Consider the following 14,804-nt stretch of genomic DNA (forward strand, 5'->3'; position numbering starts at 1 on the left):
CCGAACATTGTCCTGCAGTACCTCATTTGGCCTGAGGGACGGGGGCGCAGGAAACGAGCCGAAGTGTCCTCGGGCCTTTTCGTCCGTTTTCTGCGCTCTCTGGCACCCTCCTACCTCTGCCCGCATTCGGTATTGCATCCCATTGAAGTCAATGCGGAAAACTTGCTTTGATATGCGAGTACTTTGGATTAAGAGCATACTCCTGGAACGGATTATGCTCGTAATCCGAGGTTCAACTGTATATGTATAATTATGTATCATCATTGTATACAGTGTATGTATTCATGGTATAATTTTACCAATATGTCAGCCTTTGTATATGGTTATTTTTATGTTTTTGTCATTATCATGCATTTCTAGACCACAGAATTGCCTTTGATACAATAAGACCCGGTTCGACCTGCATTGACTTCTATACAGAAGTCGTTTTGCAAATCGCCCCTGAAGTCGTCCTCAGGACAACTTGCAGAGTCGCCCCGAAGTTGTGCCACTGCAGTGTGAACGGACTCTAAAGGTTTTATCATATATACTCATTTTTGCAGCAATAAACTATTCCCTACTTTTCCAAAACAAATAAAAATAAAATAAATACAAATATATACCGTATTTATCGGGCTATAATGCGCCCCGGCGTAAAGCGTGCACCCCCGAACTTGACGGAAGATTCCTGCAAAAAAAAAATACTTACAGTTTGGATGCCCCTCGTCGGTGTCTTGCCCGTCGTCCATCGCGTCCTGCCCGTCGACCATCACGTCCATCGGTGGCCTCGTCCGGTCCGGCGTCCTTCTGCGACCATCCCCGCTCAATCTCCGCATCCCGCGCTGTGTTCGAATCACTGCGCCGACATATACTGAGCGGAGTACACTCGGGTATAGTAGGGCAGGCTCGGCTCCTCTCGTGTAAAGGACATACAGGATGCACAGGACGTGACCACGAGAGGAGCCGAGCCTGCCCGACTATACCCAAGTGTACTGCGCTCGGTATATATCGGCGCAGTGGTTCGAACAAATCGAGAACGGGAAGCGGGTATCGGCGTATATCGTGCACCCACGATTTTGCCCTGATTTTCAGGGCAAAAAAGTGCGCGGTATACGCCGGTAAATACGGTAGTTACAATCTGATACACATTTTAAGCATAAAATATTGCTGAATGCTTATTGATTTAAATATTTATTTAAAACTTACCTCATTCCAGCTAAAGCTTCTTAGATCTTGTCCCTGTGTGTCAGTAAGACGTCCATTTATTGGTTCATCCAGCACTAGAAGTTCAAGGTGGAGACTGAGATAGTAATCACTGTGAATCTGTAGTATGCTGCCAGGGAGAACTGTTTTCCCACCCTCCTCCACCATCACATCACCGGCTTCCACTGGTATATAGATAGGCAGAATTTCTAGAAGGACGACAATCTCTTGAGTTGTGTCTCCTGCAGAAACCTCTAGTATCATGCGGTCAGGGAGCATTTCTGAGGCTGAATGTAAATACAGGATCTTTCCTTTGTTAATGTCCTCCTGGGTGAAAGTCTGTACAGAGTCCAAACTTGGTGACCCATCAGAAGACAGCTCCCCACTGCTAGAGACCAAATATCCAAAAGATGGGGGATCTGTCAGACTATATGCAATCTTGTGTGGGAATATGCCTTCTGCAGAGACCTGTAAATAATTATAATGTAATTTACAATTGTAAGTTTAGTCACTGACATAAAATCATTTTAATTCCACATAAAAATTGTAAATGCAGGCAGTGTTCACCGGGACAAATAGACTGCTGAATATGACAATGGAGGGCATAGAGAATTCAACCAGTAGGTCTATGCGGCTATATGCTAAGAATCATTGTAGCCATAATAGTGCAGCTATTGCAACCATACTTGAAATTACACTAATCCATGTTCAATTCAAAAAGTGTGGTAAAGGCAGCAACAGGGAAGCTTCAAATCTCAGGCCTCGTACACACGACCGAGAAACTCGACAGAATCCATCAAGAAACTTGGTGGGAGAGCTTTTTTGCCGAGGAAACCGGTCGTGTGTACGTTTTTCATCGAGGAAACCATCAAGGAACTCGACGAGGAAAAAAGTTCTCTTTTTCCTCGACGGGAGTCTCAATTTCCTCGTCGTGTTCCTCGTCGGGCTGGTTTTCGATGAGAAACACGATGGTGTGTATGCTAAGAAACCCGCGCATGCTCAGAATAAATTATGAGACGGGAGTAAAAGTAGCATTTGTAATGGAGATAACACATTTTTCACGCTGTAACAGACTGAAAAGTGCAAATCGTCTCCGACCAAACTTTTACTTAACACGCAGTAACATGAGATTAGCAAAGACAGCCCCAAGGGTTGTGCCAGCGGAATCAAACTTCCCCTGCCATTGTATGTGTTGTACGTCACCGCGTTTAAGAAAGAGGAGATTTTGTCTTGACAGTGTGTACGCAAAGCAAGCTTGTCGAGTTCCTCGACAAGCCTAACAAGGAACTCGTCGAGGAAAACGAAGTGTCTTTTCCGACGAGTTCCTCGGTCGTGTGTACGAGGCCTCAGAATCTCAGCAACTAAAGTTTTTTTTGTTTTTTGGGTGGACAAAATTCCATCCAGAAGTGAATTTTACTTTAAATGCAATAATATTGAACTTCTATTCTACTATACAAACATACAGGATGAAATCTTGAAAAAAATAACAACAAGATTCTACAAGAAGCAATGTATAAAATTCATTTTTTTTACAAAGTAAGACTGATTTTTAGTGGGTGCCCACGTGGATATTAACGGAGGATAATTTGTTCCCCTTATGTGCTTTTGGATATGTACACAAAGCTTTAATAATATTCAGGAAATGAGCCCCAATGTTATAGTAGTAGAATAAAGAGAAGATGTGAGGAAAGAAAGGCAGATGTTAGATCTATTCTTAGCATCCTAAGCCAATTGTATGGAAGTTCACTGGAAAAAAGATACGGTATCTTAAATAGTAATCAATTTTTTTACCTATAGGAAAAAATAATATTTGTGTGGTTTAGGATAATTTTATTGAAAGTAGTTAGGTTAGGTTGGGTTAATGTGTATAGCAAAAATATTTTAAGACCATATGTAAGAGGAGTATTTAGGGATGTTAGTTAGAAAAAAAAATGTGACTGGTTTTAGCAATTTTGTAACTTAGAAGATACTATATTTGTGTTTCCAAATTAGAAAGAACTCTACAGTAGAAAGACAGAATCTACAATTTATGAAAAACAGTTTTTTTTTCATAGAAGGGTATTGATGAAAATCAATCTTTCAATTAATTAAATATATAACTACATGGGGCACCTTACACAGCTTCAGGCATGGGCCCCCTGGAGCAGAGAACCGGGGGGGGGGGGGTGCTGCCGCCTGAAATTGAGAAACGGGGGGGGGGGCCCTTTACAAAAAAAAAGAAGAAATTAAGAAAAATATATATATAAAAAAAAGGGGGTAGCCATCCGGGGCCCTGGGGACCTCTGGGCCCTTTAATAAAAAATAAATAAATATATATATAGATTAATAAATACATATATATATATATATATATATATATATATATATATACACACACACAAATTATTATTTTTTTTTTATAAAAAGAAATTACAAAAAAGGGGGGTTGCCATCCGGGACCTCTGAGCGCTTTAATAATAATAAAAAAAAGAAACCTCTGGGCCCTTTAATAAAAAAAAAATATATATATATAACAAAAATAAAATAAACATTTATAAAAAAAGGGGGGTTGCCATCCAGGGCCCTGGGGGCCTCTGGGCCCTTTAATAAAAAAATAAAAAATAAATATATATATATATAAACAAAAAAATAAAATATTTATCAAAAATATAAAAAAAAAAAGGTCAAGTTTCCCTAAGGGAGAAGGATGTTTGACCTATAGAATGGGCCATTAACAATTTAACTTCATGTTTGCTGCTTTATATGTGCTATACCCTAATTAGCAGCGCTGAGAATAAATATCCAGTTAAAAAAAAAAAATGAAGAAAACTATTTTCAAAACTCACCATGAGATACTCCTTACTAATCTTTGCAGATTCCCCCTGAAAGACGTACACCTTCTCATTATGGTTCACATTCAGAGTCACAGGTAGAGAATCGGTGAGCACTTGCACCTTGATGTCACCCACAGCCACCACCTGATTAGCTTCAACAGAAATCCGGAAATGATCCCTGTTACTTCCTTCTTTACTGTGTTGATAAACTACAAGTCCATCTGCCAGTTCTAGTTGTGAAAAAGAATCCGTGGGTTGCCCCTGTTTTAAAACTTCTCCCCATCTTGGTTTAGTGCTAATATAGTATTTAATTTCATCTTCGGAACGTAAATCTAAGTTGGTCTCCAGTTTAAGGTTTGTGGCAGACAATGTCTCTTTGCCACCAGGAAGCACATTTAGAGTGGTTATATTAGAAATATGAATGTATGGTTCAGATGCTTGGACTTCTAAAATAGTGGTAAGATGATGAAGCCCATCAGACAATCTCAACTGTATAGAACCCTGGTCTGGTCCACTATGAATAAACAGAATTCTGTGTTTTCGGAGGTCCTCTTGTGTGAATCTGACAACGACAAGTGATGGGTTATCCACAAAAACAATTCTTCCAAAGGGAACTCCATATCGAACTAGCACTATTTGTGAATCTGTTGATCCTGAGTCTGGATCTAAAAATGCAATATCATTTGTAGTTAGCAATTTCTGCCCATCACGGACTACAGTGAAAACTTTTTGTACTATTTGAAAAGGTGGGTTGTCATTAACAGGTTGAATGGAGACTCGAAAGACACCTCTCACCACTTCCTGGTCTTCAAACTCTTCTTCTCCACTTGTATCAGAGGCACTGCCATCTTGCTGCCGTGAGGCTACAAATGGTATATCATCTTCAGTAGTTTCAGAACCATCATGCTGATAAAAAATTAAACCATCAAGAATGTCATCATTGGTAAATTCTAATATTCCTTCTTCTAAAAGAGCGCCAGACTGTGAACTTCCCTTCCTTATGAGTGTTCCATGTTGAGGCCCATCAATTACTTCATAAAAAAAATCAATATTACTGCCACTTTTTAGGAAAAGGTGATCTGAGGTTATTGCCTCCTCCCCTCCTTCCAGCACATGTAATATTTGATTAATAAGCTGCGGGGCATCTGGATCTGCACCAATCAGAATCTTGTATGTGTACACTGGAGACACCTTGCCATGATATAAGATCTGGAACTGAAACTGGTCTTCGGTATCTTTTGTGTTACGTACTGTAGCTGTGTAACTGATGAGCCCATTCACTAGGTCTTCCTGGGAAAACCGCGACCCTTCAATAAGGCGCCTACCATCAAACTGTAGATTACCCTTTTTGGGAGATTGAACAATTAAATACGTGAATAATGCCAGTTCATGATCTTGCATAGTTGTGTCAACCTGTAAGTTCTTATGTGAGAGATTCATTTCCCGTGTTTTTCCCAGCTTTAAAGGGATCATCTTCATCATTTGAATACCGGATCGCTTTACCTTGACCTGCAATGTCTGATTACCCATTTCCTGTGTTCCCAATTTGAGCTGAATTTTCAGATCTTCACTCATTTCATCCCCCCTAATAACTGAATTTGTGCTGAGGTACCTCACTCTTGATTTAGCTAAGTCACTCTGCTTAAAAGTGTCTGTGGATTTCCATTCCTCTCCAGCCACCAGTTTTTGTATAACTCCTAACCTGGGGTTCTCAATTAAGTTATACATGGCTTCCATTCCCAGTTTATCTAAATTTGTTAATATAGGAAGATTGGAAGGAGTGATCAGTGCAGATGATCCCTCCGATACCACCACTGCTTTTGATGTCATGTTCTTTTGTGGCTCCAACACTATAAAGCTTGCATATGCCAAAGAGCTTCTTGTTGTTCCATCAGTAGCCTGTAGTGTTAGCTGTGCCTGTTGTCCAGACTTATGAATAAATACCACTTGGCCTTCTTCTAAGTCTTTGCAAGAAAATTCTTGGATGGCTTTTCCAGGCTTGTTTTGAAATTCAACGTGTCCTTCTTTCGAACTCCCCAAAATATAAACATTGAGCAGATCACATGGTGTGTCAGGGTCATTGATCTTGATGATATCCACTGTTAGCAATTTTCTACCTCTTTTTAAAATTCCTAATATGTTACCTTTAGGAAATTCAATAGATGGTATAGCTGTTGAAGGGGATATGTTTATAGTAAGATTGTAACGCTGGGCCTTCCTCAAGCATTCTGGAAGGTTTACACTACTAGCCAACGAAACCTCCAAAATCAGGTGGTCTTCAAGTGACTGTGTTCCATCGTGAACATATTTTACTCTATGATTGGCAACATCTAATAGTGTAAATTTTCGCCTAGATTCAGCACCAGGTATGTCAAGTACCAAATGTCCTTTTTGAGTGTCATTTATTATACTGAAAAGAAACTGAGACTGGCGAATACCAGATTTTCTTAGGTCAATTGTGGGGTGGAAGTGCCTCCATTCCAGAATGGAAAATCCCCCTCTTGTTACTAACAATGTCTTTGGGTTAAGAAGTGAAGTCAGTTTAGTACCACTAGGTTCCATATTGCAAATATCAAAAATATTGCTAATAACTGTGGGCACTGCAGTGGTGGCAGGGGAAGAAGATGAAGTAAGGACCTCTTCATATTCAACATAGTCATCATACTCATCACAACCATCTGTAATATCTCTGCTACCCAAAGCATCACCTAGCCCTTTCTTCATGGAATTTATCTTCAAATCTGAGACACAGCCAGAGAAAGATCTGTATTCCATATCATCTATGAACAGTCGACCAAGAGGACCTTCCCTTATTTTAGCCAATGAGATCTCATCTATGCCCCCAAGGTAAAGATTGCCATGCAGTTCTAACATTTGTCCAAGGCTATCAAGAGAGACCTGAGAGGAGGTTGTATCCACAATGAGCTGCATTTTAGATTTGTCTATAAAAACTTGGACATCATGTGGCTGGCTGTCACTTACATAAACCATATTTTGAATTTTCACTGCAGACCGTCCTGTATATAATGTACCCTGTAAGTGGCCACCAGCAATTTCAAAGTATAAATAGGATTTTTGTGGTCCAGACTGGTAGATTAGTGGGGCACGCCCTGGTCTCGATGTCTCTAAAGTAAGACGTATTGATCCTTGTGATTTCATATCCCAATTAGGGAATATGATGTATGAACGTGGCCCAAGAAATCCAAAGGATTCGGCTGAGTTAGAAAGAGAATTTATTTGGCAATTTTCCCATTGTCCATTGAGCTCTGCTTGAGGATTGGAACCAGAAAGCAAGTCAATGTTGTCAAATCTGGCTTTTAAGATGCATCCATGAAAAGTAGGAATGTCCTGCAAATGATATGGAATGTTGCTTGTACCAGTTCCACCTAGAAAGATGCCATGGTCAAGATTCAACTTTTGTGAGGACCAAGGAAGATCCATCATACTGGTAAAATTGTTTAGTGTTAAAGACATCTGGGACTCTGAAATAATCAAATGTAATTGGTATGTCTCCTTGTTTTTTAAAACCATCCATGTTGGGGAATACAGAATGGATTCTCCTTCACCTCTTTCCAAGCGAGCCTGTGGGGAAATATAAAAATTAAGTTAATTTAGTATGTATGAAGTTTGCACAGATGTTTTTTAATTGACTAGGAAGACAAAAGAATGTGTGACCAGATCCTACTCTCAACCTTTGGCTTAGACAGGCCATACATGGGTCGAATTTCGAAATAATTTTCTTTTGAAAATCGTATCTAAGAAATTTTGTTCGTATTTCGCACCATCAGTGGGCTGCAGCAACAGCTGATTTTCGTGCGGCCATCAAATTTGAGTAATCGGACACGTTGGAATTTTTTTGACAAGCAAACGATTTTCTAATCAATTATGGGAGAATTGTGCGATAAAAGTAATTGAAAAAGAAATGTGCATGTGCAAGAAAAGAAAATTCCCGGAAAGAAAAGAAGATTCACAGCCACGAAAATTATTTTCTGTAGCAACATGAGGTGAAATTGAAGGCTTGGTTGATTGAATTTCGAAATCAATGGTGGCACCATCGGATCACAAAACGCACAAATTTTCTTATTTTCAAAAGAAAATTATTTCGAAATTCGACCATGTATGGCCTGCCTAACGCTAGTATCACACTAACAGGGTCAGGCAGCTTTGTCATGCAAGGAAAACATAGACTAGGAACAGGAAAAGGCTGATAAAAACTAAATGGGGGATGTAGAGGTAAGGATCCTCTACATCCCCCATCCACATCCTTCTTCTGCACCCCCTTCTCAGCTCTGACCTCTGCACCCCCTCAGCCCTCACCTGCAAAAAAAAAAAACTGTTAGCAGCTGGCCCCTGTCTAGGACCTCTAGCAGTCACATCTTAAGGGCTGGGGTATTCTCCCACAAAGTGCACATTTATTTGCACCTTTGCCTCCCCCCTAGATTATAAAGGCTGCAGCAGTAACCAGCACCATCATCACAGCTAATCACTATGCACCACCCCACCTTTCCCATAAACACACTACTCTCGAGAACTCTTGTCCTGCCCTCAGTGCAGGGACAGAGAGGGGTAACTCTGAGTAGCTCCCAGGCCAACTTGATTTTATTTCGGGAGCAGGACGGAAAGTCCCCATCCTGCTGCTGGAACACAGCACTGTATACTGTATGTAGCTAAGGCTATGTAGCTAAGGCTACATACAGTTTATACAGTGCTGACAGTTGCTGCATGTGTTAGTAAAGGAAATAATTAGTTTGGACCAGCTTCGTCCAGACAAACTATTTAAAGTTTACTAAAATATGAAGTTAGGCTTTAAATACTTGCGAGATCTGTGAATGGGGTTGGTGAGATCTGTGCACGTTTTTACTTTGTATACCGACTGGTTAAATAATAATAAAAAAAGTCCGACATTCAGCCCTTGTGTATGTCAGGACCAGCAGCTGTCTGACGCCTGATCATCCATCTAAGCCAATCGCAGAGAGTGCTGATCGGAGTGTTCTAAAGAGGGGGCTGTCCCTCAGGGGGGAAGGGGGCGGCTGGAATCGCTGAACTAACCTTGCATGGTTAGCGGCTCCGACCAGAGCTGTCTCAGCTGTCAACTGTTTGTGTGTACTCAGCTTTAGACATGTTTGCATTTGTTTTATTCCAAAGCACAAGTTGCAAGTGAGATCATACTGGAAGTCAATAAATAAAGATAGAACCAGCTGGCATGGTATGCCCTGTCTTACAATTTGACTGTACAATCTTTGTACGATTTCCTGTAGATTCACCAAACATATGTAATATGAGGACCTACCAAAATTATCCAATCCATTTGTATACAATCAGATCTAGATAGGAGGATCTCAATCAGATTGTAACATGCGTGGTGAGCTCTACCCAGGGATAGACTGGGACAGAAATTTGGCCCTGGACTTCATCCAGACTGGCCCACTTTGACAGGTCTCTCCCATGGCGGCCGGACAACTCCCGCCCCCCCCCCAGCCACCCAAGCCCCCTCTCCCCCTTCACTAGCCACTAGCCGTTCTATTTATTAGAGTAGAACGACTGGTACTTGTACTCTTATAGGCAGTACCAGTGGGGAAGCTAGACATTATTTCACCCAAATCAGTTCGGTGCCCCCCTTATGGTCCAAGATTAGGCAGAAGTGAGAAACTCCCAGGCCATAGCTGTTGAGTCAGCTGTCTGTCCCCTCCCCCCATGCTCCTCTGTCGTCCCCCCGCTCCTCTGGTCCTCCCCCTGCTTCTTTGTTACCCCCAGGTGAGCGCTGCGGGGAGGGAGAGGAGGTGAGCGCTGCGGGGAGGGAGAGACAGAGGAGCGGAGGGGGGCAGCAGTCCGCTGTTACTGAAGCCGGCCCACTGAGCCATCGGCCCACCAGGAAACCCCCTGTGATCCCAATGGCCAGTCCATCCCTGGCTCTACCTGTAACATTACTGCTATGATATGGGTAATGATGGCATGTTGCAAAAGTCATCTTATAATTCTCTTTTAGAAATGAGTACAAATGTATATTTTCATACATGTACCCCTTCTTTGTAAAACACCGGGGCTGACAGAATGCAGTGTATAGGATTTAAGCATTGTATTCAGAATTTAGAACAGCTCGGCATGCGTCTGCGCTGTGTGCTTTCTGAGTCTGTAAGAGGAGTTGTACTTTGTGTGTGTGTGAGTATGCATGGACAGATGGGGGCAGCTAAGGATAATTTCTAGGTCCCTCAGCAAAACATCTGGTCTTAATTAGAATTATAAGAACAAACTGATTTATAACAGTAGTTTATTTTTGCAAGTATTTGTCCTAGCTTCCATGCAATCCATGCAAAGCTCTGATTATATACTTGTTTAAAGAGTTTATAAATGTATACGCCTGTAATTTCAGCTAAGAGAGCACATTAATGTATGAGAGGTGTATTTGTCGTCTGGAAATGTGCATATCTATGTCTATTTACAGTTTTATCTTTCTTCTTTTTTCTTTGTTGTGTCTGTTATTTGCATTACAGTCCCTTTTGTCAGAACTCTCCTTCTTGGCTTGGTGCATGAATTGTGTTATGTGGAGGTGGCTAGTATGCAATTCCTAACAGGGATAAGGAGCTTTTGATAGACGAGACAACTTACAAAAAAAAAAGAAAAAAAAAAAAAAGTTCAATATAAACACATGTTTTTCTGTGTTGAAGAATGCCAAAAGCAGATAGGAGCCAACAGTAGCAGCTTTTGTGTATGTTGATAGGCAATTTTTTCTTTTTAACCTCTTTCCCACCGGGCTTGTTTTTCAGATTTGGTGTTTACGAGACTAAAACTGTTTTTTTTTTATAGAAAATTACTTAAAACCCCCAAACATTATATATATTTTTTTCTAACATGACTGAATAAAATGGCAGTCATTGCAATACTTTTTGTCACACCGTATTTGTGCAGCGGTCTTACAAGCGCACTTTTTTTGGAAAAAAACTTTTTTGAATTAAAAAATAAGACATTTTTTATATATTGTGAAAGATAATGTTACGCCGAGTAAAATGATACCCAACATGTCGCGCTTAAAAATTGCACCCGCTCGTGGCATGACGTCAAACTTTTAACCTTTAAAAATCTCGATAGGCGACGTTTAAAAAATTCTACAGGTTGCATTTTTTGAGTTACAGAGGAGATCTGGGGCTAGAATTATTGCTCTCGCTCTAACGATCGCGGCGATACCTCACTTGTGTGGTTTGAACACAGTTTTCATATGCGGGCGCTACTCGCGTATGCGTTCGCTTCTGTGCGCGAGCTCGTCAGGACGGGGCACTTTAAAAAAAAAAAAATTTGTTTTCTTATTTATTTTTATTTAGTTAATAATATTTTACACTGAAATAAAAAATAAATAAAAAAATTGATCACTTATATTCTCTCAAAGCGGTCTTGGGGAATGGGTAGGGGGTGGAACTAAGGAACGGTGCTCAGAGGTGGGTAGGGGGCAGAGACAAGGGATGACAAGGGATGACTTGGAAAGGGAAAGCTCCTGCACTCCATTTGGAGTATCCCTTTCACTTTTAGTTGTGAGACCTTATGCAACCTAAAGGGACTCTGTAAAGAGAGATTATGGAGGAAGAAGTGATATAGGAGCTTCAACCAGAAGGAGTACCAGACCAAATTCACGAAGTAGTCAAAATCTGTTTCACTGGCCTAATTCTATGCAACCCAATTGCTTTGTTAATGGTAAGTTTAACCACTTCAGCCCGGACCATATTGCTGGTCAATGACCGGGCCACTTTTTGCGTTTCGGCACTGCATCACCTTAACTGACAATTGCGCGGTCGTGCGACGTGGCCCCCAAACAAAATTGGGGTCCTTTTTTTCCCCACAAATAGAGCTTTCTTTTGGTGGTATTTTATTGAAAAAAAATTATATTTTTTACTTTTTGCTATAATAAATATCCCCCCCAAAAATACATAAAAAAATATTTTTTTCCTCAGTTTAGGCAGATACGTATTCTTCTACAAAAAAACTATAGATACATTTGGGATGAATTCCAGTGGAGACTGCAAGCCAGGCCTTTTCATCCAACCTCAGTGCCTGACTTCACAAATGCGCTTGTGAAAGAATGGTCAAAAATTCCCATAGACACACTCCTAAACCTTGTGGACAGCCTTCCTAGAAGAGTTGAAGCTGGTATAGCTGCAAAGGGTTGATCAACTCAATATGGAACTCTACGCACTAAGACTGGGATGCCATTAAAGTTCATGCGTGTAAAAGAAAGCATCCCGATACTTTTGGTAATCTATAGCCAGATTCAGAATGACTGGCTTAAGTTTGTGCGGGCGTAACCTACGCCCAGCCCCATTCACGTACGCTTACGCAAACAACGTAAAATTCGATGGCTGTTCCGTCGCCTATACCTTGCATGGGCTGCGCCATCTTTTTGGTGGTTTATCTTTACGCCGGAAAAACGCCTTACGTAAACAGCGTATCGGGCGCAAGTACGTTCGTGAATAGGCGTATCTTGCTCATTTGCATATTCACGACGTAAATCCACGTACACGCCCCTAGCGGCCAGCGTAAATATGCAACTAAGATACGACGGCGTAGGAGACTTACGCCGGTCGTATCTTATCAAGATTTAAGCGTATCTCAGTTTCAGAATACGCTTACAGATACGAGGCGCGGATTCGGACTTACGACGGCGTATCTAGTGATACGCCGTCGTAAGTGTTTCTGAATCTAGCTACAAGTGTGTGTGTGTGTGTATGTATATGTATATATATATATATATACACACACACACACACACTGTATATATATTTTATATAAAATGAAGAAATTCACTGCCGTAGAATCAGTGCCTGTATTCTTAACTCAAAAAAGTCTCTTCTTTTGCTCTCAGGCTCCTCCAAACCTCCTAATTCCTTTTTTTTTTGCTGTTGTGCCCTGACTTCCTTTTATAGGGTGGCTACATTTGTCCTCCGTGGTCCCAATGTATGTAGGAACGTAGCCACTCTCTTCTCCTTGCTACCAAGATGGACTAGGAACTATGGGCCAGATTCACCAAAGAGATACGACGGCGTTTCTCCTGATACGCCGTCGTATCCCTGTTTCTATCTATGCGACTGATTCATAGAATCAGTTACGCATAGATATCCATAAGATCCGACAGGTGTAATTGTTTTACACTGTCGGATCTTAGGATGCAATAGGTGGAGTTACCTAGGTACAAGTGAAAAAAAAAAGGCTTTACTACTACTTTAATGAAAAATAGACTATGGGTGTGTATGGATTATTTTTGAAGAATAGGGATATTGTTTAGTGTCACTTTAAATGCAAATGTTGCGCCTGTTTGCAGTCTGTTTTTTGGAAGGGCCTCTCTGCACATGTTTTATGTGACATTTTAGTTGGTATGTTTGCAGTCATAGAAATCTGCATACATCAATTCAAAGAATTCAAAATGTCTTAATTACAAAATGATGTGTGTTCAACAGCCAGTGTCATGTGTCTTATATAAGTAATGAATAGAATACCACTGTGACTGCATTTTTTTAATTTGCGATTAATTCCTTACAATACTGATTTATGTATGTACTTGCACGTATACCTTTTTATTGTTTGCTTAGTTTGATTTCCAACACCCTTCACAGAAATGCAGTGAGAGATCATTTAGCACAGAGCAAACAAAGTACCTTGAAGTCTGTAAAACACACATTATCAGATGTATGTGAAGGAAAGGCTAAGAAATCCTATAATATCTGATACACGGTGAGTATTGCTGTAGCACACTCCTAGCTGTCAGCCTGGTTATATTGTTGGAATGCATACTATGCACTTGAAGCAAAAGTAAATATATTTTGTGTTGAAAGCTTGAATTTCATTTATTATTCTTGCATACTTATAGGGGTTATTTACTAAAGGAAAATCCACTTTGCACTACAAGTGAAACGTGCACTTGGAAGTGCAGTCGCTGTAGATCCGAAAGGGACATGCAAAGAAAATAAAATCAGCAGAGCTTCCCCTCATTTCAGATCTACCCCTCAGATTTACAGTGCAATTTCAAATGCACTTTGCACTTGTAGTTTGCACTTGTAGTTTGCACTTGTAGTGCAAAGTGGATTTGCCTTTCGTAAATAACCCCCATAGTGTCGCTATAGTTATACTCTATTATTGGTTTCATCCAGGGTCATTCACCCTATCGTATATCAGTTCTATGAGAGTTTAGCCTTACCCTCAGTGTCCCATTGGAAAGTTCTAGTAGCAGATATTGGCTTGTTCCAGTTGCAAGGAAGAGGAGGCCAGAATTCTGAGAGGAGACAAAAGTCACAAGAAGGTTGGCATCCACTGTTCTCCTGATGTCAGGGTCTCCCGTGTTGTGCTGTCCTGTAGAGGAGAAGGAAAATGCAGCAAATTAGGGGCTGTGAGTGCACACGCCCTCAACAAACCTATGATATTAAGATGTCTTTAACCACTTCAATACAGGGCATTTTCACCCCCTTCCTGCCCAGACCAATTTTTAGTTTTCAGCGCTGTCGCACTTTGAATGACAATTGCGCAGTCTTGCAAAGTGGCTTCCAAACAAAATTGACGTCCTTTTGACAATGGCTTGGTAGGGAACTGTTTAAAGTGTAGCTATGGACAAAATGTGAAACCGCATACCGTATTCATTGGCGTATAACACACACCTTAATTTTAAGAGGGAAGTTTCAAGATAATTTTTTAATTTTGAATAAAGAACTTTGAAGCAAAATAAGGGTCAGTGCCCAGTAATACAGCCTGATCAGTGCCCATCTGCAGCCTCTACATTGCCCATCAATGCAGCCTGATTAATGCCTATCTGCAGCCTCTCCATTGCCCATCAAT

At 40.7% G+C, this 14,804-nt stretch overlaps 1 protein-coding gene across 1 annotated transcript in view; it reads right to left on the reverse strand.

Moving 5' to 3' along the window:
• The window catches only part of CSPG4 (chondroitin sulfate proteoglycan 4), a 163,866-nt gene that overhangs the window by 57,604 nt on the left and 91,458 nt on the right, over positions 1-14,804 (reverse strand). The window contains exons 2-4 of the mRNA XM_040342989.1: positions 14,173-14,324; positions 4,008-7,577; positions 1,186-1,650 (exon numbers count right to left, since the gene is read on the reverse strand). Of these exons, the coding sequence (XP_040198923.1) occupies positions 1,186-1,650; positions 4,008-7,577; positions 14,173-14,324 (4,187 nt within the window). The remainder of the gene's footprint in view (positions 1-1,185; positions 1,651-4,007; positions 7,578-14,172; positions 14,325-14,804) is intronic.

This window comes from Rana temporaria, chromosome 3 (genome assembly GCF_905171775.1).
Source record: "Rana temporaria chromosome 3, aRanTem1.1, whole genome shotgun sequence".
Lineage (NCBI taxonomy): Eukaryota > Metazoa > Chordata > Amphibia > Anura > Ranidae > Rana > Rana temporaria.